Below are 18,664 nucleotides of genomic sequence, written 5' to 3' on the forward strand. Positions count from 1 at the left end.
CAGGGATCGTCGACCCACCGAAGTCTATAATCCAGTTGGGTTTTCAGAATGACCACTAAATGTGCAAATAATCTCCAACGGCATTAATTTCATGTGAATGCTTGTCACTATGGATATCCGATGTGGTATTTAAAATACTGAGGTTTGGATGACCCAGTCCTGTGCGATGACCCATCTCCATTTCGTCATCTGTATCATTACCCATTTTTATTCTTCCCTGCATCAAAGATTGTTATTTCACCTGTCTGCACACTAATATATCCATTTGTATTTCATCCTTCTCAGCACTGTGACTGGTTTCATTCACTTGCTTATCTTATCTACAGACCTGAATAGAATCCATCCTTGCCAATCACCTACTTTCTTAAAGTCATCAGCGAGGAAGCAATGCCGTTCTTACTCATAATGTTTCAGTGGTAATGACTGAGGTAAAATGTAGGCAATCTTAAATATTCGCCAACTACTAAAGCAGTGAAGTTCATAGAGTGGATATTATTCATCTATAATAGGAGACCGCATGCTAATGTTGAATTTTAAGAACAGCCTTAAAAGGGATCTGATTTAAAGAAGAGGTGTCCATGGTACACTAAACTCTGAAGGGATTGACTAATGTTACTTTACCGTGTTCTTAAGTAAAATTATGAAATTGCTAAATGAGATAATATATGATCACTTTGGCCTTTTAATATCCAGTCGCTCTTGAAGTCACACAAAGTTTTGCAGAAATAACATAGCATCATGATGGACCTAAGAATGTTCAAAGTTGGAAAAAAAAGAATTTACCTTACCACAGCTGCACTTTATTAACACCCACATACAGGGGTTGGCTGTCAGCAGGGGTTGAGCACAGTGTTTGGTCAATAGCCAGACCCTGCTGCCACAGCGTGTATCTATTTGTGTGCAGCGGGGATTGGCCTATTGGCCAGATCCTGCAGTAATTTGCAGTAGCAACTGGACACCAGTGGCCAACACCAACAGACATGGCCAAAGGAGTACGCTGCACATGGCACACACACAATGGGTTGGTCTGCAAGACTTTGCAGTGAACTTTCTCAATGCACAGCCAAAAGTAGGCGTGGGCAATCCACTGAGGGTTGAGCACAGGGAACTATATGTGTGATATACTGTTAGACAAGGCATTTTGGAGTGCTTTCCCCTTTGTCTTTGCTTCTGGCCTCCTGCTTTTGATTGTGTGCTGGACTTCGTTTTTTCTGGTGTTTGGACACTGGGCATTTTAACACTGCTGAATAGTGCTAAAGTACATGTGCTCAGTGTCTAAAATGTAATGGCATTTGAGTTATCCATGACTGGTATATCTGATTTACTACTAAGTCCCTCACCAGATCATTACATGTATCCAGAGCATGTAAACCAAATGCCACGAGTGGGCTTTCTGCACTGACTGCACCACCCACGAGTAGCCCTCCTAAAGTGTTTCAGGCCTGCTACTGCAGAGACTGTGTGCGCAGTTTTTAACTGCCATGCCGACCTGGCAAGTACAACTAACTTGCTGGGCCCAATCCCTCCCTTTTACTACATGCAAATCACCCCCAAGGTAGGCCCTAGGTAGCCCCAGGGGCCGGGTGCGGTGTAGTTAAAAGGTTGTCCTGGTCACTAACAGGAATCACACCTTTTTTTTTTTAAACACATTTTCATTACAGCAAGGCCTACCTCTACCATAGGTTAGCATTGGAGCTGCCCAGTACCAGTAACATTTTACATGGGTATCTTCCAATGGGAAGCCGATAGAAAATTGGAGTGTGGTGCCTTTGGGCTCACAATTTAAAAACACATCTTTTAGTGCAGTTGGTTTTTAAACTGCAGATCTGAAAACGCCACTTTTTAGACTGTTGATATTTTCTTACTTTACCAATTCGGTGCCTCTGCCTGTCCCTAGAATACACATTTGGGTTGAATGACAGTTGGGCTTGTGAATTCACTCTAGACAGTCTCACACAAAGGGAGCCCTGCATATCCAGATGGCCCATCGCAAGGCTGATTGGTCTTCTGAGCTAAAGTGGTGGAAGGAGTTCACATTGCCCCAAAGTAGGGCTGTGCATGTCCCCACACAAAGAACTGCTTACCCCCTGTAGTGTGTCTGGAACCATGGCCAAGAGGGGCAGGGTCTTCTTCACTACAAAGATCTTTCTTTGCAGACATGCTTGCTGCTCCATGGGCCTCTGATGTATTCAGTCACTGCATGCATTTGGATGCACAAATACCAATGCTTGTGACAGCATTATTTGACCATGGATTTACCAGATTCTTAGCCACTTGTTTCCCAGAGGGCTGCAATGGATCGCCACCGCAACCGAGAGTTCGACCAGAGTTCAGTGTGAGCGGAGCCGAGTGGAGCGCAACGACGGAGTGGAGCCTCGGGCCAACTGAACCACCGGTAAGCAGTGACGCCGCAGCAAGCTTCGGCAACCGGTCCTTAAGGGGTAACAGGACCAGGACTCCCCAGCGAGTTAAAAAGCCACCAAGTGGTCTGCCTGACTTCAAAATGGCAGCCACTGGGACAAATACAGGCATGGAGATTGGCTTCACAGTTCTGGGTCGCTGGAGGGCTGGGAAGTGATCCACAACGTTACAGAATGCCCGTGACCTGGAGGGCACTTAAGTGAGCTAGGGCTGCAATCTGAGTACGTGGGACAGAGGCTATGACATTGCTGACCCCCTCTCAGGCTATCTACAGAGGCCTCCCCTGTTGTCTTCCCGAGGCGCAGCTCTGCCGTTCAACCCCATGTAGGGGAGGGCTGCCATAACGGAAGACTGGTGTGCCCGCTGCATGGGTACAGAGAGGCTTTGATTAGTGGGGGAGGGGCCCACACACTGTGTTTCACCTCGCTAAAGACCTCTGTCCTGCCTGTATTTTGTATTTTTACTGAAAGTGAACCATGTTAGCCCTTCCCTTTCCTAATGCAAATCATGCCCTCTCACCTCACAAACCTCCGGTATGACTGTCCCAGATGCTTGATCTTAAGATGGCGGACCTTCCTGCAATCAAAGCACGATCAACACTAACACCCAGAGAAGCACACGTTTGCCTGTCAGGATGGGGGCTGGGGCCACTCAGGGCCAGTCTTAATCACCACCGTGGGGGACTCCCATGGCTTCGGGGCACTAACATTCTGAGCTGTTGGCGCACTACAACGCCTCCCGCGTCCTTCTGTTACCTCTATACTCATAGCTTATGTATCTATTCTAAACTGGTTTACCCGAACGTTGAGATCTAAGCAATATGGCTGATGCCCGGTGAAGTTGCTAGACTGCTAATGAGAAGATTGGCCCTGGTTTCCCCATCGACCGTCACTTACCCAGCCAGACACTGGACACAGTTTTCCTTCGTCTCCCTGTTATGGCCCCTTTCCCCCTCCTTTCCTACTAATTCTCTCATCCTCTTTGTTTGTTGACTGTACCTTACTACGCTACTGTAACTGATGTAATTTGTAACGCAATGTTCCTCTTGTGTAGCGCTCTGATACCTCTGGGTCTAGCCAGCGCTATATAAACCTTTTGAGATATTCCTTGTAATGCAACAATTCTCTGGTTTTGCGCTCTGATACCTCCGGGTCTAGCCAGCACTATATAACCTTTCTCAAATCAAATAAACTAAAATCTGGTTTTCCTGAATGCTGAGACCTGAGCAACTTGGCTGATACCCGGTGGAGCTGCTAGACATCTAATGAGGAGTTGGCCCTGGTTTCCCCCTTGACCGTCACCTACCCAGCCGGACATTGGGCACAGTTCCTCGTAGTCTCCCCGCTATTACTCCTTCCTCCCCTCCCTCCTACGAATTTGTGAATCATTGTTTATGTGTACTGCATCTTACTATGCTCTTGTATCTCATGAAACTCTTTACGCAATGATCCTAAATGTAAAGCGCTCTGATACCCTCTTGGGTCTGGTTCGCTCTATACAAAACGTTATAAATAAAGTCTCCCTACTTCAAAGGCCAAATTGGGTAGAAGTGCTGGACCTCAGACACCCTTAACAGTAGAAACACTTCTGGACTGAGGACATTCTGCCATGCAGAGCTGTTGGACTGCCGGGAGGGACTGCCACATTACTGCTTGCTTTGCTGTGTAGGCCTGTTGTCTGCTGCTTCTTGCCTGGGTGTAAGAGGACTGGACTTTGCTCTTGAATCGAGCTTTCTAAAGGGCTTGAGTTGAGCTTCCATCTTGTTGGAAGTCTCAGGGCCATCAAAGACTTCACCTACATCTTGCTACCAGCAACTGGGCTTCTCTGCTACGAGTCCTGACCTGCCAAGTGGTGCCAACCCCAGTTCTGGACCCTTTGAAGTGATTCTTGTGCTGCAATCAAGAAATCGATGCATTGACTTCAAGTGTCACCTCGGAAGCGGCGCAAACCTGTGAAATTGATGCATCACCGCTGCCTGCACTGAAGCGTGGTCCCCCGACCTTTGAGCTAGCTATCAAACCTAAAGCTCACTGAGTGCACAAGACAATGACTGTGACTTACAACGCAAGCCCTGATGGTGTCGCAGTGCCTCCGAAGTGCTGCCGCTGTGTGTGTCTTGAGCACCGCTTCATAGATGTCTGCGACGCACCACTTCGATCTGACACAGCACCTGCAACCCGGTGGTTTGTCAAACACCGTAGAATCAACGCACTGCGCTGTGACATTGATGCATCATCGACCCCCAGTTGCCTTCAGGAACTGAGGTCTCGCACCTGGAACCAACGCATCACCTCCCCTGCGCCCCGAATCGGGCCCGGGCGCTAAAAGGCTCAACGATCCTGCATTGCCTTCAGGAACAGACGCGGCACTCTGCTACAGTGACGCCTCATCTCCTTTGAGCAACGCATCGTCTCAGAGTGTCAGCATGACAACGACCTGCATAGCAGTAAGCATTCAACACATCACCTGCCTTTGTGGTGCCTCACCTCCTCTGCGCATCGCACCATCTGACTTTGTGATGCATCCAACGTACTATACCAGGATCCGTGTGACTCCTGTAACCAGCCCGTGCTCCATCGCGGTCGGACTGAACTTGTGGATCTGTCCAGGTCAAGCACGACCAAATAGCTCCAGTTGGAGCTATGGTTTTCTAGACCCGATAACTGCATTTAATATTGAAAGATTCATATTTTGACTTGTGTATGTTGGATTTTTATCATCCTGGTCTTGTTTTATTCAGACAAATATTGGCTATTGTTCCAAACTGAAGTGGAGTACTTTTGTGGTGTTTTCACAGAGTTATTGTGTGCACAAGCACTTTCCACATTAGCCTCTTTAGTTTATCATGACTGCTATGTGCCAAGCTACCTGAGAGGGAGCACAGGTAAACTTATTGTGTACTACATTTACCCTGACTAGAGTGTGGGTTCCTACTTTGACAGGATGCAAAAAACTGCCATTTAGATACGCCATTTCTAACATATATGATCCAAAAAAATAAAAGTTCACTGAACAGCCAAAGATTAAGGTGAAGTTCCACCTAAGTAACATATGTTAATAGTAATATGCATGTAATCTAATCGATAAGATTATTTACAATATTTTAATAGCATTTGTCAGATCACAGTTGAGGTTATCAGCATTGCATTTCATGTGTGAATTTTGAATTGCATCCTTGTTGTGCTAGGTATGCTTTTGTAGTCCTAACCATATATATATAGAGAGAGAGAGAGAGAGAGAGAGATAGAGAGAGAGCAAAAATAACTAGAGAGATATAGAAATAAACTAAACCATCATGCACTTTGAGCTAGCTGTCGAACCTAAAGTCAGTGTGTGGAATTAAGATAATACAAACAGCATTATTCTTACTCTAAAACCCACAGAAACATTAATCTAGCTCAAAGTCCTACACACCTTGAAAAGGATCATATTGGCCTGGTATAAGAGGGTAGCCCATTCCAACATGCGTATGATGATGTGTATGTAGGTGTCGCTGGCCAAATGGAGAGTGTCGATCTCTCTCCCGCTCTGCTTCTCGTTCTCGCTCCACTGAAGCTTTTTCTGCAGGCTAATGATACAAAAATATACATTAATATTTAATACTAGCATCTTTCACAAAGTGATGGTTGTGGTCCATACATAGCAGTTGACTTGTACAAATTAATATAATTATCTCAAACGTATTAATTTGTAGAAATGACATACAGTGCCTGGAAAGTGCCAAATTCAAAAGTTGCCAGTGATTAAGTAAGGTTTCTTTGGATCGAACCCAGAATCTAGGACTTGCACCCACCACATCTGAGGGTAACCTCTGATCCTACAATCCGAGGTATGATCTCAAAACTTTTTTTCTAAATATCTCTCCCCTAAACTTGATGAAAGCATCCCTTCCCTGAAAATCAATATATATGCAATATTCAGAAATAACAAAAATATTTGTGTTATATATATTAATTGTTATATTCAGGTTTAAACAGGTCAGTCAAACTCCCATTAATGCACAAATGTGGATACGAGGACCAAGTTACATTTACTCTTTGCATACACTTGGTAGCTGTTCCTAAACAAACTTTACATTTATGATGGATGAAAGAGACCTCATGACCAGTACTTTATTTAAACCCTTTTTGAACACGTACAATGCATAAAAGGTCAAGGACCCACCACACCTTTAAGTGAGATAGTTAAGACTTTCAGAAATTGCACTGAAGATAAATTAGGAATACATGATTAGAAACCTCAGAAGTCCCCCACATCACACCTACTTCCCATGGAATTACTTCTCTTGCTGATCCTTGGATACTTTACGGAGAAAGGCACTGCTACTATGAAGACATGCATTTGTAGCCCATTACCACTGCCCAGGTTCGAGATATATGGGAATCACTGTAATAGACTCTATTCAATCATCAGTTCGCTAATATTTAACCCACTTACTTGCATATTTAATAAATATTTCTACTTTCAGCTACTACTTTTTATTTACGAGCCAACTTCACACAAAGTCTTTCTAAAATCACTGCAACATATGCTGGAAGATTTAAGAAGAAAACCAGGAGGAGTGAGCTTTTAGCAAGTTCATGCTTATAGTATTGTTGTATGCTTAATACACATCAGTATCTGGAGTACAATTTTTAGGTGGGAGATTGAGTCTGCATCCTCAGTTGTGCCTAACACGGTAAGCACACCTACTATCCATCCATGTCTCAGCCTGCTCTTTGCTGACACGGTACTTAATGTTATGTTAATACACTTACTAAGAATAAGGATGCTTCTGTGCAGGGAACGACAACGCATGGGGAGAGAGAAATAAACCTCACAACCAATACAGTCCTAATACACCTAAGAAGTGAAGTCACGTTTGAACGTATTCAGCACAACTTAGATTCAGGGCAGCCACGGTGCCACCACTTCTTCTATGGTCCTTTGCTACTTTTTCTACATAGGTATAGTAGCATAAATGAGAGAATATTCCCAGAAGAAGACGTTTTTTCCCTGTCCATGTAACTGGACCCCTGTAAGTCAGCGGGGGGTGTGCAGAATACGCAGTTCTTAATGTAGTCTTACACTGCAATGGGCGAGTTAACTATTATAAAATAACCATAATGGAGACATTCATCTAGCAATGGCACAACAGGCATATATCACATGTACTTGCCTCAGTGTGTGCATAGATGTATTGTACTGAATGTCACAACTGTATAATGCTCCAATATCTCAAAAAGTCTGCTTTATGCTCAACAAAACATTTACACATTGCATAAAACTACGACCACGTCAAGAACATTGAAATGTCTGAACATAAGAAACTGATCAACAACAATGGACTGAGGGGGCAAAAAAACAAAAACATAAGGTTACGGAAGACCATTAACTGAAAACATAATGAGCGGTTTTATGTCTGAATGTCGTTAGCAAAAAAGCATGTCCTCAATACAGTATGCAAAATATAATTTTGGGCGTAGACTTTCTATGGTGCGACATAGTTTCTGTTGGATGTTAGGTTGGTTACAATATTCTGGCACCATACACACGGACTAAAGGTCACCCGCCTAAACCCAAAGAAGACTGGTTAGCTCTGGATTTAGGGCAGTTCACCGCAGTGATGGGCAATGACCTGTACGCACAGACTATATCCCAGGCCAACACTGCTTCATTTTATTTGAAATAAGTTGCAGGAGTTGAAACATACTACCTGCCCACCGTACAACAGCTAGGAGGCACAATTCATGCTTTTCTTGTATGCGTACCTGACCGAGTAGTAACTGGCCGAATTAAAAGTTTGAGAAGAGCAAACAAACTCGCTACTGTTGCACTATATATTTGAGATTTGGGTCTAAGGAAACAATCATTTATTCAAGGGAAAATATTAACTTCCACTACACCCCTAGGTAAGGGCCGGAAAAATTGCTCTATTCTTTCCTATCACGGGGGCCCTGAAAAGTGACAACACAGCAACGCATATCAGGAATGTTCTTAGGATTAACCGGAATGTAGCTTACTAGAGGTTTCTAGTTACGCTAGTTCTAAGTAAATAGGCAGATAAGTAGTTTTTTAACCCCTTGCATGCTGCTGCGATTCTGGGCCTGTGCGACAAAATCGCGAGTGGGCGGGTTTATGACGGCCCCCAGCCGTCATCAGCACACGAGCGCCATAGTGCATGACGGATGGGGGCCGTCATCAGCATGCAAGGGGTTAAATGACTTGAGTTCCAGCTAATGTGAATTCCTTTCTTGAGTTTACCCCTCTTTGTCACAACAATGCATGCAGAAAGAAGCATTTCAAAGGACGCCCAATGGCATACTCATGCACCACGTTCATATCACAATCGCACAGTAGAACCCTTGTATGGAATTCGGAGACTCCTTCCTTACCGCAGGGGACTTGCCGCGATACTGATTCGCATGCTGCTGAAGCAGATCCAGTGCTTTTGATTCGGTGGTTGATTTTGCACTGATGCTGGGGCTGGTGCTGGCCTTCTCCTGCTCTTCTCTTCCTGACATCTTCCCATAAACAGGATAGTGATGAAATCCTGAAGACAGATATGCCCCTGCAGAGAATTAGGAAACGTCATGATTTGCTGGCTTCATGAGAGTTGTCTGCCAAATCAAATTACAATTTAGGATTGCCATATTAATCGTGACTGGAAACGTTATCAATCGTCAGACTTCTGGTCAGATAATCTACCCAGATAAATAGAGATTCTTGCAGGCCCTTACAACATTTATGGGTTTTTCTGAAAGGAAAAGAGAGTATAATGGTTTACTAAATGGCTAGGATGTTTTAATAGGGAATGCACTAGCTATTGTCTGTTATTCAACCAACAAAATTAGACTTTTGGGACTTATGGAAAGAGTAAAGGGAAACTCTAGCATTTTACAAACACCATGTATATAAACAAGTCTTATTCCTCCATGACCCTTTAGTTCTTTGCTGGCTTTATGAAGGTCAACAAGGGTTTACATTTGTGTTCAACCCCAAAAATCAGTGATGCAACTTATTACACCTGTGTGCAAATTACACACAGCTTTACAAAGCACATACCTTGATAACTGTGCATCAAAACAGGAGACACTGCACGATAGGTTGGATGGTTGGGGTCATACATCTGCGTATATGGATAAGAAGAGTGCAAATACTGAATATATGATTGATGCTGGCTCATCGGTGAGGAAACATTAACTCTGGCACTTCGCGAGTCTTTCCAATTTACTGGAGTCTTCCGATCTTCGTTCTTATTTTTGCTGTCCTCGACCGATCCGGAATCCGGCCGCTTTGGCTCTTTCATCTCCTCTTTCGTGCTTGGTAAAGTGACTGGAGGAATAGGCACAATGCTTTCCTTGCTAGGAGTCTTTCTGAGAATCTCGTCTTTTGATTTTTTCTCACGATCCATCTCCTCAGATTTTTGCAGTTCTGGATATTTTGGCTGATACACATAGTGATGCCATGATCTCGATTCTGGCTCCTGCTAAGAATGCAAAAACATTTTGTTTTAAATGTGAGGCTTGGTTATAGCTATGAGGCGCAGAGTACAGTTTGACATGACACAATTTTCATAAGGCAGAACTTCCTAATTCTTAACATAAAATTGCTATTTTGTGCACTTTAAATGTGCATTGCTTTTTTCCTATCACATCACACCCAGCATAATAAAACTGGCCTGACATGGATCCTGCACTCACTGTGCCTTAGGACTCATGCTGCACCAAACTGATGAGCCCTAGATAGGCTGACAACTGTGTTCCTTTCCTGTTCAGAAGAGATGCTGCTTAGCAGTTCAGGCTCGGCTGCTTATATTGGACTAGGACGAAGGCTAATTTACATACAGCTGCTTTCTGAGGAGGCATAGTGGGCAAAAAAAAAAATATTGACTGCATTGAAGCCCACAGTAACTAGCAACAGCTGGGATTAATCCAAGCAATCCTCGCATTACTGTTTGGTTTTCCTCTGAAATTCAACAGTCATAACTCAAAATAATCCGGGGCACAACAGCATAGGTGGGGATTTGCTAGTGACTCCCAATAAACATTCATGTTTAACTTGCTTGATAAAACAGACCAAACTCTAGCTCATTTTTCTGAACTTGATTCTTATAATGCGGGCTTAAGTCAAATGCAATTGTTAATGCTTCATTCCTACTATCGGTCACATAGAGGACAGTTGCTACTACCACCATTAGGGAGATAAGGATGTTAAAACGACACACCTTCTAGAGTGTCAGCTGAGAAACAATGTTTTTGGAGGGTTGGGAGGATAGTTTTTTTTTTATTGGATTTTCTCCAACAGTACACAGTATGTTGGCACAGCAGTATACAATGTGATTAAGCAAAAGTTTTAACATTGATCACAAATACATGACAGTGGTGAATTTGCAAATACTATATCATAAAAGGCATTACACAATGAATATAGAGACAATCTTAACGTATTATTCCGGTAATTCATTAGTCTCACAGTGTTCCACAGATCTCAGATATTGTAACTGTGGTTCTGGTTGGGAGGATAGTTACATAGACAGTTCATTGATTTAAGATCCCATACATTTTAGGAATATGAAATTAAGTAGTTAATATTATTTAACTAAAATAAAAATGTTAAAGTGAAATGAAACCACATGCTGCATTAATGCTCTGGCACCGACATACCTACCAATCTGCTTGCAATACCTAATCTACAGCAATACACATCAGCATCCTATTCTATTGGAATATATTGCAAATGTTGCAGAAGTCTCAGTTTCTGAGGTTACTGGTTTTAAGAACAGGTAAGCTACCAGGGTTTGCTCTGCTGCAGTGTAATGTTCATCGGTAGGGGAGGTAGAGCGTAAGGGTACAGAGAATAAGCATATAGGCAGAGGACGGGTAGCAGCACTTTGTACGGCTGTGGCAATTTAACACTATCACAACAGGTTTTGTCTAAGAAGATTACACCATATAAAATGATTCGATTAAAGACTTCTGAAAATGTTGAAACTAAAGACACATGGTTCACTGCAGTACCGGATACCATGAATTTATGTTTAAATACACATTGTGTACAACTGCAGCCAAAGATTATTTCAGGTCTATAATTATTTAGTTACCAGGAAAACAAGCATTTATAATGCAACGGTCTCGCCTTTGCAAAAGTTAGAGCTATTGGCATTGTAAATGACAACATTTTATTTATGTGTTGATTTTGAAAATAGATAAATAAATGGCATTGTCATTTACAATGCCAATAGCTTAATCTCTTCTTGCAAATGCGAGACCTATTGCATGTCGCGTATTTACAACAGTTTGAGCTGCTGACATTGCAAATAACAACACGTTTTATTTGTTTCAAAAGCCAAAACATAAATAAAATGTCTCTCACACTGCTGTCTCTCCCTAGAACACACATATGCTGTCTCTCACACTGCTGTCTCTCTCATACACACTGCTGTTTCTTACACACAATGCTGTCTCTCACACACACTGCTGTCTCTCACACGGCAGGTGTGGGTTGTGGGATGTGGACAGGGCCGGACTGGGAACAGAAACCGGCCCTGGCACATTGCTCAGCCAGCCCCCCTGGGGTGAGGGGGAGTGCAGCAAAGCAGTGTGCGAGGGCCAGTTTCAACCGATTTTGTTACTGGGGGCCGATATTGCCGACCCCCGTAACAAAAAACGGCCCCCCCAGGGGTCCAAATTCGGCCCCCACCCTAGCAGTCCACCAGGGAAACGCCCGGTGCCCGCTATGGTCAGTCCGGCCCTGGATGTGGATTTCCAGCTCATATCTGGATTGTGGGAGCTGCTGCGTTTCATGGTTTTTTGTTTTTTTACATACTCCCCAGGGCATTAGTGGTAGCTTCAGAAGCTTTTGTTTTGGGGGGAGGGATGTTTCAGAGTCTTGCCTTATGACCAACCAGCTACTGTCGTGAGGGTTCTGTTCAAAGATCACCACTGTAAGCTCATTAACACAACATTGGACCATAGCTCCCAAGTGCAGCACACTTTTATAATGAGCCTGGGCAGCGTTTCACTCTTGCCTTAATTGCAATTACCATGTAATGCAGAGGCATTTATTCGACCAAAGTGTTGCTTTAATCAAAAGCAGGTCAATTTTAAACTTCTTCATCAAGTTCAACCAATGCTTCAACTCCACTGGACTCTTGCCAACAAACCTTCAAAAATGGTTGTGAGCTAGAATTTCCGATGCAAGGAAACTCTCTGGCCACTCACACTACTTCTATGCTGACACTACGCCTCCGCCCGTTCCCACAGCCCTTTTTTTATCCCCATCCTCTTGCCCCTAAACGGCCAATGCCACCTTTTCGAAATGTGGACTGTTCATGTGGTACCTAGAGAGCAGCTGCTGCCACCCCCCTCCCTTCCAGGGCCTAAGTACTGATGGAGGAAGTGTGGGGTGCTCTGGTCCCTTCGAAAAACCGTTTTGTGAGCAGCCCCCGTCCCCGAGAGGCATTGTTTACATTCGGTCGGGCCTGGCATAGCCTGTGAAGGCGGCTACCCACTTACTTCACATAGAGACACGGAAGCCCCTTTTCTATCCTCATAACTGGGACCCCTGGAGAGACATGGACCTGACCGCCCGTCAGCCCCCAGCTCTCCCTGGACCTAGACAAGGCAGTGACCGGCTGTTGTTGACTCTACCCCCTTTCATCAGTCGTCTGCCAGGACCCTTGCCTCGAGGGTGCATCACACTGTAGAACACCCAGGGGGGCACCTCTCAAGTCTCCCCACCCCGCAACCTCTCGTGTTATGGTGAATGTTGACCGGACTGTTTCTCCCTTGGCACACACTCTCCCTTTGCTTACAGTCCCCCAACCCTTGTGCACTCTGCTCCACACACTATTGCAATGCACAGCCAGCTGGCAGCTGTCCCATGTCCCCGCAACCCTGGTTCCCCATCCCTCACCGTGATGTCACAGTGAATGGTCAGCGGGCTGTTGCCCAGGATGAACTGGCAGTGCAACTCGTCCAGTTTCCAGTTCACAATCCGGAACCGCTCGTGGTTTTTGTCAAAAATGGACTTGAGAAACTTCAGCTCTGCCTTGAGCCCTGACACGGACATCTCAACATCATTTCCGAGAGGGGAGGCGCTGACATATGACACCCCCCGCTTCGCACCGGAAGATGCCGGGCGGCAGCTGCGGGTCTTTGTAGCCCAGCTCGGGACTGGCGATGGAGATGAGGAGCCCAGCGTCGAGCGGCGCAGGCCGGGCGGAAACGTGTCACCGCCGCCCTGTGACACCGCCAGGGCTGCCTCGGCATTGTTCGGGGCCTGTAAGTGCGCGGACACAGCACTGGTAGGGCCTCGGCTGCATACACAGAGCCCGCCCCGTGACACCGAGGGCTGGCTGTGCACAGGGCCTGAGCGCAAAGCCGCCAAGATGCGCAGCACACAAAGGTCTGAGGGCACCGACACGGGACTAACAACACACGGGCCTGTGCAGCGCTGCACGCAGAGCCTTCCCCGTCACACGGGGCCTGCCAGGGGGTATGGGGCTCGAAGGGGCGGCTGTGTACGGGGGCGTGAGAACCCAGGCACAGAACTAGCGCAACACACGGAGACCTGGCTTGCACAGGTTCGGGCTAGCACGTACATGCCTGTCCTGCTTTAAGAGGGTGGTTTAAATCATTGCCGATATTATTTCAGTAATGCTTTACTTTCTCTCTGAGGTCAAGTAAATAAAACAAGCAGTTCAAAGTAATAGCAAGCGCTCGCCATGTCTGTAAGCCCCGTCCTTTTCAGACTGGGGGGGGGGTGTTTTTGACTAGGAACATCACTAGATAGAAAGAAAGTCAAAAACACGCCCCCCAAGCCGAAAAAGATGGGGCTTAGATCGAAAAGGGAACATCACTGAGACCTCTTCTCCAATGGCTCTCCGCCGTTTAGGAGGCCAGCCAATGGAGAAGAGGGGCGGGGCTTAACCTCGCTACTCAGAGCCATTAAATCTCGCCAGCGAGACTGCGCATGTGCGCAGCCTACGCTAGCCGAGACCTAAAAATGTTTGAGGGTGCTAAAATCAGGCTCTGATCACAAACGACTCATGAAATGTGTGGTTACAGCACTTTGACGATTCTTTTACATAATATATGGCGTTTGAAGAAGTATTGATGGCGTTCATACTTCATTCTATGCTTACTTTAAGTTGATTTGAATAAGCCTTGTTCAGCCATTAGATTATTTTGCTTCAGAACCTTCAGGGATTGGCCTGAGATAATCTACTGACTTTGCCAATAGCTCCTTCTTTAAGGCATTAGTAGACTTGGCTCTGGTGTTACAAAGGGTTAACTCTGCCTACATCTACGGGACAAGACTGACTCCAGGCTCAATGCAAGAACAGTTGTGCCCATCTCTAAGCACACCCCATGTTTGAAGTGTGGGCCACAATATTGTGCACAGACTGGAAGCTACAATTTCGCATTGGAAGGACAGTGGAATAGCACTAGGCAATTGTGCTAGTGCAATCATGTCCTTCGTGGTTATTAGCACAATTTATCTAAGGGCTCAGCAGACAGAACTCGAGAGTACATCCTTATTCTTCCTTGTTAGCAAACGTCTTCCTGAAGTCTTTCTTTTCGTGGAGAATTTGCATCTGCTCTTGGGCTTGGATACATTTAATTAAAATACGATCATTGTATTCAAATTACACAAAGTCAAAGAATCAATTGACTACTCAAATTGCATCACTTCGAAAATGGTCTATAAAAAACATCCCTCCATTGTCCGACATACTTTTACAAACATAGAGTAGGACACATTAACATTGTAAAAGGCAGTATTACTCCTGTTATAAAATTATACAAAAGTGAAGAAAAATACAGTATTGGCTCTCAAATATGAGCTCAAGTGCAGAGGCACTTGAGATTTTTTTAAACTGGGAGTACGGTTCTGATCTAAGGCTAAAGAAAGGCAAAATAAACTAAATATAAAATCTACAATTATGAAAGGCATTCATTGCTGAGCATTTTACCTTGAACCAAGCACGTCAGTTGAATGAATACCAGAAAAATCTGCGTGCACAATTATGTAAAATACGGATTGAGGGAAAAAAACATATATCCAGGCTACTTTAACACACAGCAGACTTGCGTGCAGCAACTCCTCATAAAATAGATGACTTTGTATTCCTTGTGAATGTGCTGATGGGGTTCCATTTTTATTACTTAAAGAAACTGGGTGATGTGGCACGGACTTTAGCTTAAAAATGTTAAATATTAGCTAAAAGATCTCATACAAAAAACATTTATTCTCAATGCTCTCGCATAAGCAAATAAACACAGTTAAAATACAAGTGTGTCTTTAGAAAACAGATTCGCGTCAAGTAGATTAGGGGTTGCACCCTCTACATAAATGACAGAATTTGATGGTGTTCAGCAGTCAATATGCATGCTACAGTTGCACCTAATATGATTAAAAAACACACAGCACACCCTTCATTTTTACCTGCTTATATCTTATGGTAGGATCTACTCCTGTCTGCTTCATAGAGTCCATAACAGGTTTCAATTCCACTGCCTCTTTAATGAGCTGGTGGTTCTCCATTTGTTTGGCTTTGTAACTGTCGGGTTGAAGTGGCTGGTGATGATGTGTCAACATCGGCGATTTGCCCGTGTCATCAGTTTTGTTAGAGACTGCTGACCCCATTTTAGTGTTATTTTTGCTAGGCTCTGGAGTGGAAGGTGCTTTTGAGATGGTAGCAGATGGGATGCTTTTCTGCTTGTTCTCCTCCTTTCCTGGCTCGTTTTGTGGGGGCTCAGTTTTACGTTCACAGTCTCTCCCACTTTGTGCCAATTTCTGCTCGGCTAACCTCTGATCCTCATAGTACTTCTCATACTGCTGCCTGTAGGCAGGGTTTGAAGCCATAAGAGACTTTTGGTCCATATAAAGTCCATACGCATACTGACCGTAGTAAAGTGACTGTGCAAGTGCAGGGTGCCTTTGTGTTATAACTGATTGATGCTGAGGCGGTAGATTGCAAGGATTGCTTTCAGTTTTCTTGGACTCCTGGGGCTCAAGCTTCTCCTTTTTTTCCATTTCTCCATCAGAATCCTTTTTGACCTTCATTCCTGGAGGAGTGCCATTGTTTGCAGCAGTGGGCATCCCGGGTTGTCCAGAGTGCATGTAACTAGGTGAATAATATGGGTCATAGCCATGGTAATAGGGAGAAGGAGATTCTTTTACTTGTGGGGATTGTGCAGGGGTAACCGGGAGCCCTTTCACCACACTGTCCTTAGTGGCAAGGATATCTGTTGGAGAACTGGTTTTAGACCTTATACCCTCTGACCTGCTGTCAGAGCCACCATCATCAGCAGCGTCAGAAATGTCAGAGTAAGCGGGGCTGTTAGTTTTCGTAGCAGAGCTTTCCCCGCCATTTGGAGTCAAAGCATGTAGTGCTGCTACGGGGGACTGGCCGTTTACCACTGGACCATTCTCTACCCTGCAGCCACTCCCGATGGAGGGACTCGGTGCATTGTCAGTGAAAGTGTAAACCTTATCAGCCTCTGCCTTAATACTTGCCATTCGGCTCTCAGGGGTCTCACACAGTCCATTGGTTAGCACTTCGTTTTTGCTGAGGTGCTCCTTGAGAAAATGCCCGGCTATCTCTTTGCCCGATGCTTTTGAGTCCTCTGGCTTTCCCGGCTTAGCATCAGCCTTAGGGCTGCCCGCTTCTTTACTTTCTTTGTCCTTTAACTTTCTTTTCTCTTTTTTCTTTTTGTCCTTGAGTGAGGCAAGAGCTGGGTTTACAGTGCTTGGCTCTCCCATAATCGTAGGCTTTGGTTGAATAGGTTTTAAAGGAGGACTCTTTGGTGTTGCCTGAACAACGGTTGTTGTTAGTGAGGGCAATCCTGGTATTGTCCCTGTAGTGGTAGTTGTAAAGGCTGCAGTAGGTATAGCAATTAGTTGAGGAGGGGTGGGAGCTGGGGCGGGAGCAATGGGCCTGGTGGCTTTAAGTTTTGAAAGGTTTTTATCCATTTTACAGTTACTAGGTTTTTTCACTTTATCTCCCACATTTTTCTTGTCTATTAGCCCTTCGGCTTCCAGTTTAGGCATTTCAGTAGCTAACGTACCTTCCGCCACTGAACAATTTTCCAACGTCACTGTCATATTCGATATAACAGGGAGGCTATTCAACTCACTGCTCATTACCTTTTTTTTGCCAGAATTCTTACCAGTTTTAGAACTGATAACAGGGCTATGACTATTGTTTATTAGTTCCCTCTTGCCCTTGGGTGTCCCTGGGGTGCTTAGTGAGCTTGGAGATGTTGGTGCTTTTATCTGATCAAAGTTTGTTAAATTTGTGCTTTGCTCACTGCTTTCAAGTGCTGCGTTACTTAGTGCTTCCTCACAGTCTGAAACTTTTTCCTCACTGTCTGGCTCAAACTCCAATTTGCTCTCTGAGTCTAAGTGTGCATGAGCCTGGTGATACCGCAGCCCATTGATGTGCTTGTATTTTTTGTTGCAGTTCGGGTGTGGGCAATCAATCAGTATTGGCGAGGTACGGCCATGGTCCAAAAAAGTTGTTTCAGTTTTGCCCTGTGGCGTGGTTGGAGTGCTCCTTGAGTTGGTGCGAATGCGCTTTCCAGTTTTAATGTCCTCTGAACTGGAGTTCAAGTCTAGCTCCATTGCAGGCTTATTTTTCCTTTTGTTAGCAGCAGAGGGGCTGGTTTTAACATCCTCAAGTGAACAGGTTGGGGGTGTCCGTCGTCCACTCGTGTTAAGGCTGCCCCGTCTTCCCTTGCCGTTAGCGCCACCCCGGTTCTTGTTCTGCAGCCCTCTTGACTCACTAAATCCGTTTTCACTTCCAGGTGGAAGTGGGGCTGCAGCTGACCTGGCTCGTTTTCCTCTTCCTCGACCACCTCGCATTTCAAGGTCACTTGTTGGTGATTCGCAAAACCTTGGGGTAAATAAATAACAAAAGTAAAAAACAAAAAAAATTAAGTGGAAAAATATTACACTTCACAAAAACAAGTATTTATAGTCACAAATAAAGGGAAAGACAAAATAGAAACGGCAACAACTGTAAACAGAAGTGTGCTATGTTCAAGGAAAGATATTCCAGTGAGCTCTCACCAAATGCCTGAAAATAAGTGTGTAAAATAAAATAGGAAGCTATTGATGGGCGTACTTCATAAAGAAGAGTGCGCACATCATCTGGAATATTTAGAAAGGGTGAGTTAAAGACCATATAAAGTTAGTTAAGGTGTAAAAGTGGGAGGCTCAATAACTCTGGAAAACATGTATTTCAGTAAACACT

The 18,664-nt window shown here is 44.6% G+C and overlaps 1 protein-coding gene across 3 annotated transcripts in view; it reads right to left on the reverse strand.

Annotated features, from left to right (window-relative positions):
• The window catches only part of ZNF608 (zinc finger protein 608), a 122,989-nt gene that overhangs the window by 4,012 nt on the left and 100,313 nt on the right, over window positions 1–18,664 (reverse strand). For 2 of the 3 annotated variants that reach the window (XM_086961096.1, XM_086961098.1), the window contains exons 5-8: window positions 15,853–18,304; window positions 9,466–9,886; window positions 8,796–8,971; window positions 5,836–5,989 (exon numbers count right to left, since the gene is read on the reverse strand). In XM_086961096.1, the coding sequence (XP_086817222.1) occupies window positions 5,836–5,989; window positions 8,796–8,971; window positions 9,466–9,886; window positions 15,853–18,304 (3,203 nt within the window). Of the gene's footprint in view, window positions 1–5,835; window positions 5,990–8,795; window positions 8,972–9,465; window positions 9,890–15,852; window positions 18,305–18,664 lie in introns of all 3 variants that reach the window. The other variant, XM_086961095.1, reaches the window with a different exon arrangement.

Source organism: Lissotriton vulgaris, chromosome 3_1, assembly GCF_964263255.1.
Source record: "Lissotriton vulgaris chromosome 3_1, aLisVul1.2, whole genome shotgun sequence".
NCBI classification, from domain to species: Eukaryota; Metazoa; Chordata; class Amphibia; order Caudata; family Salamandridae; genus Lissotriton; species Lissotriton vulgaris.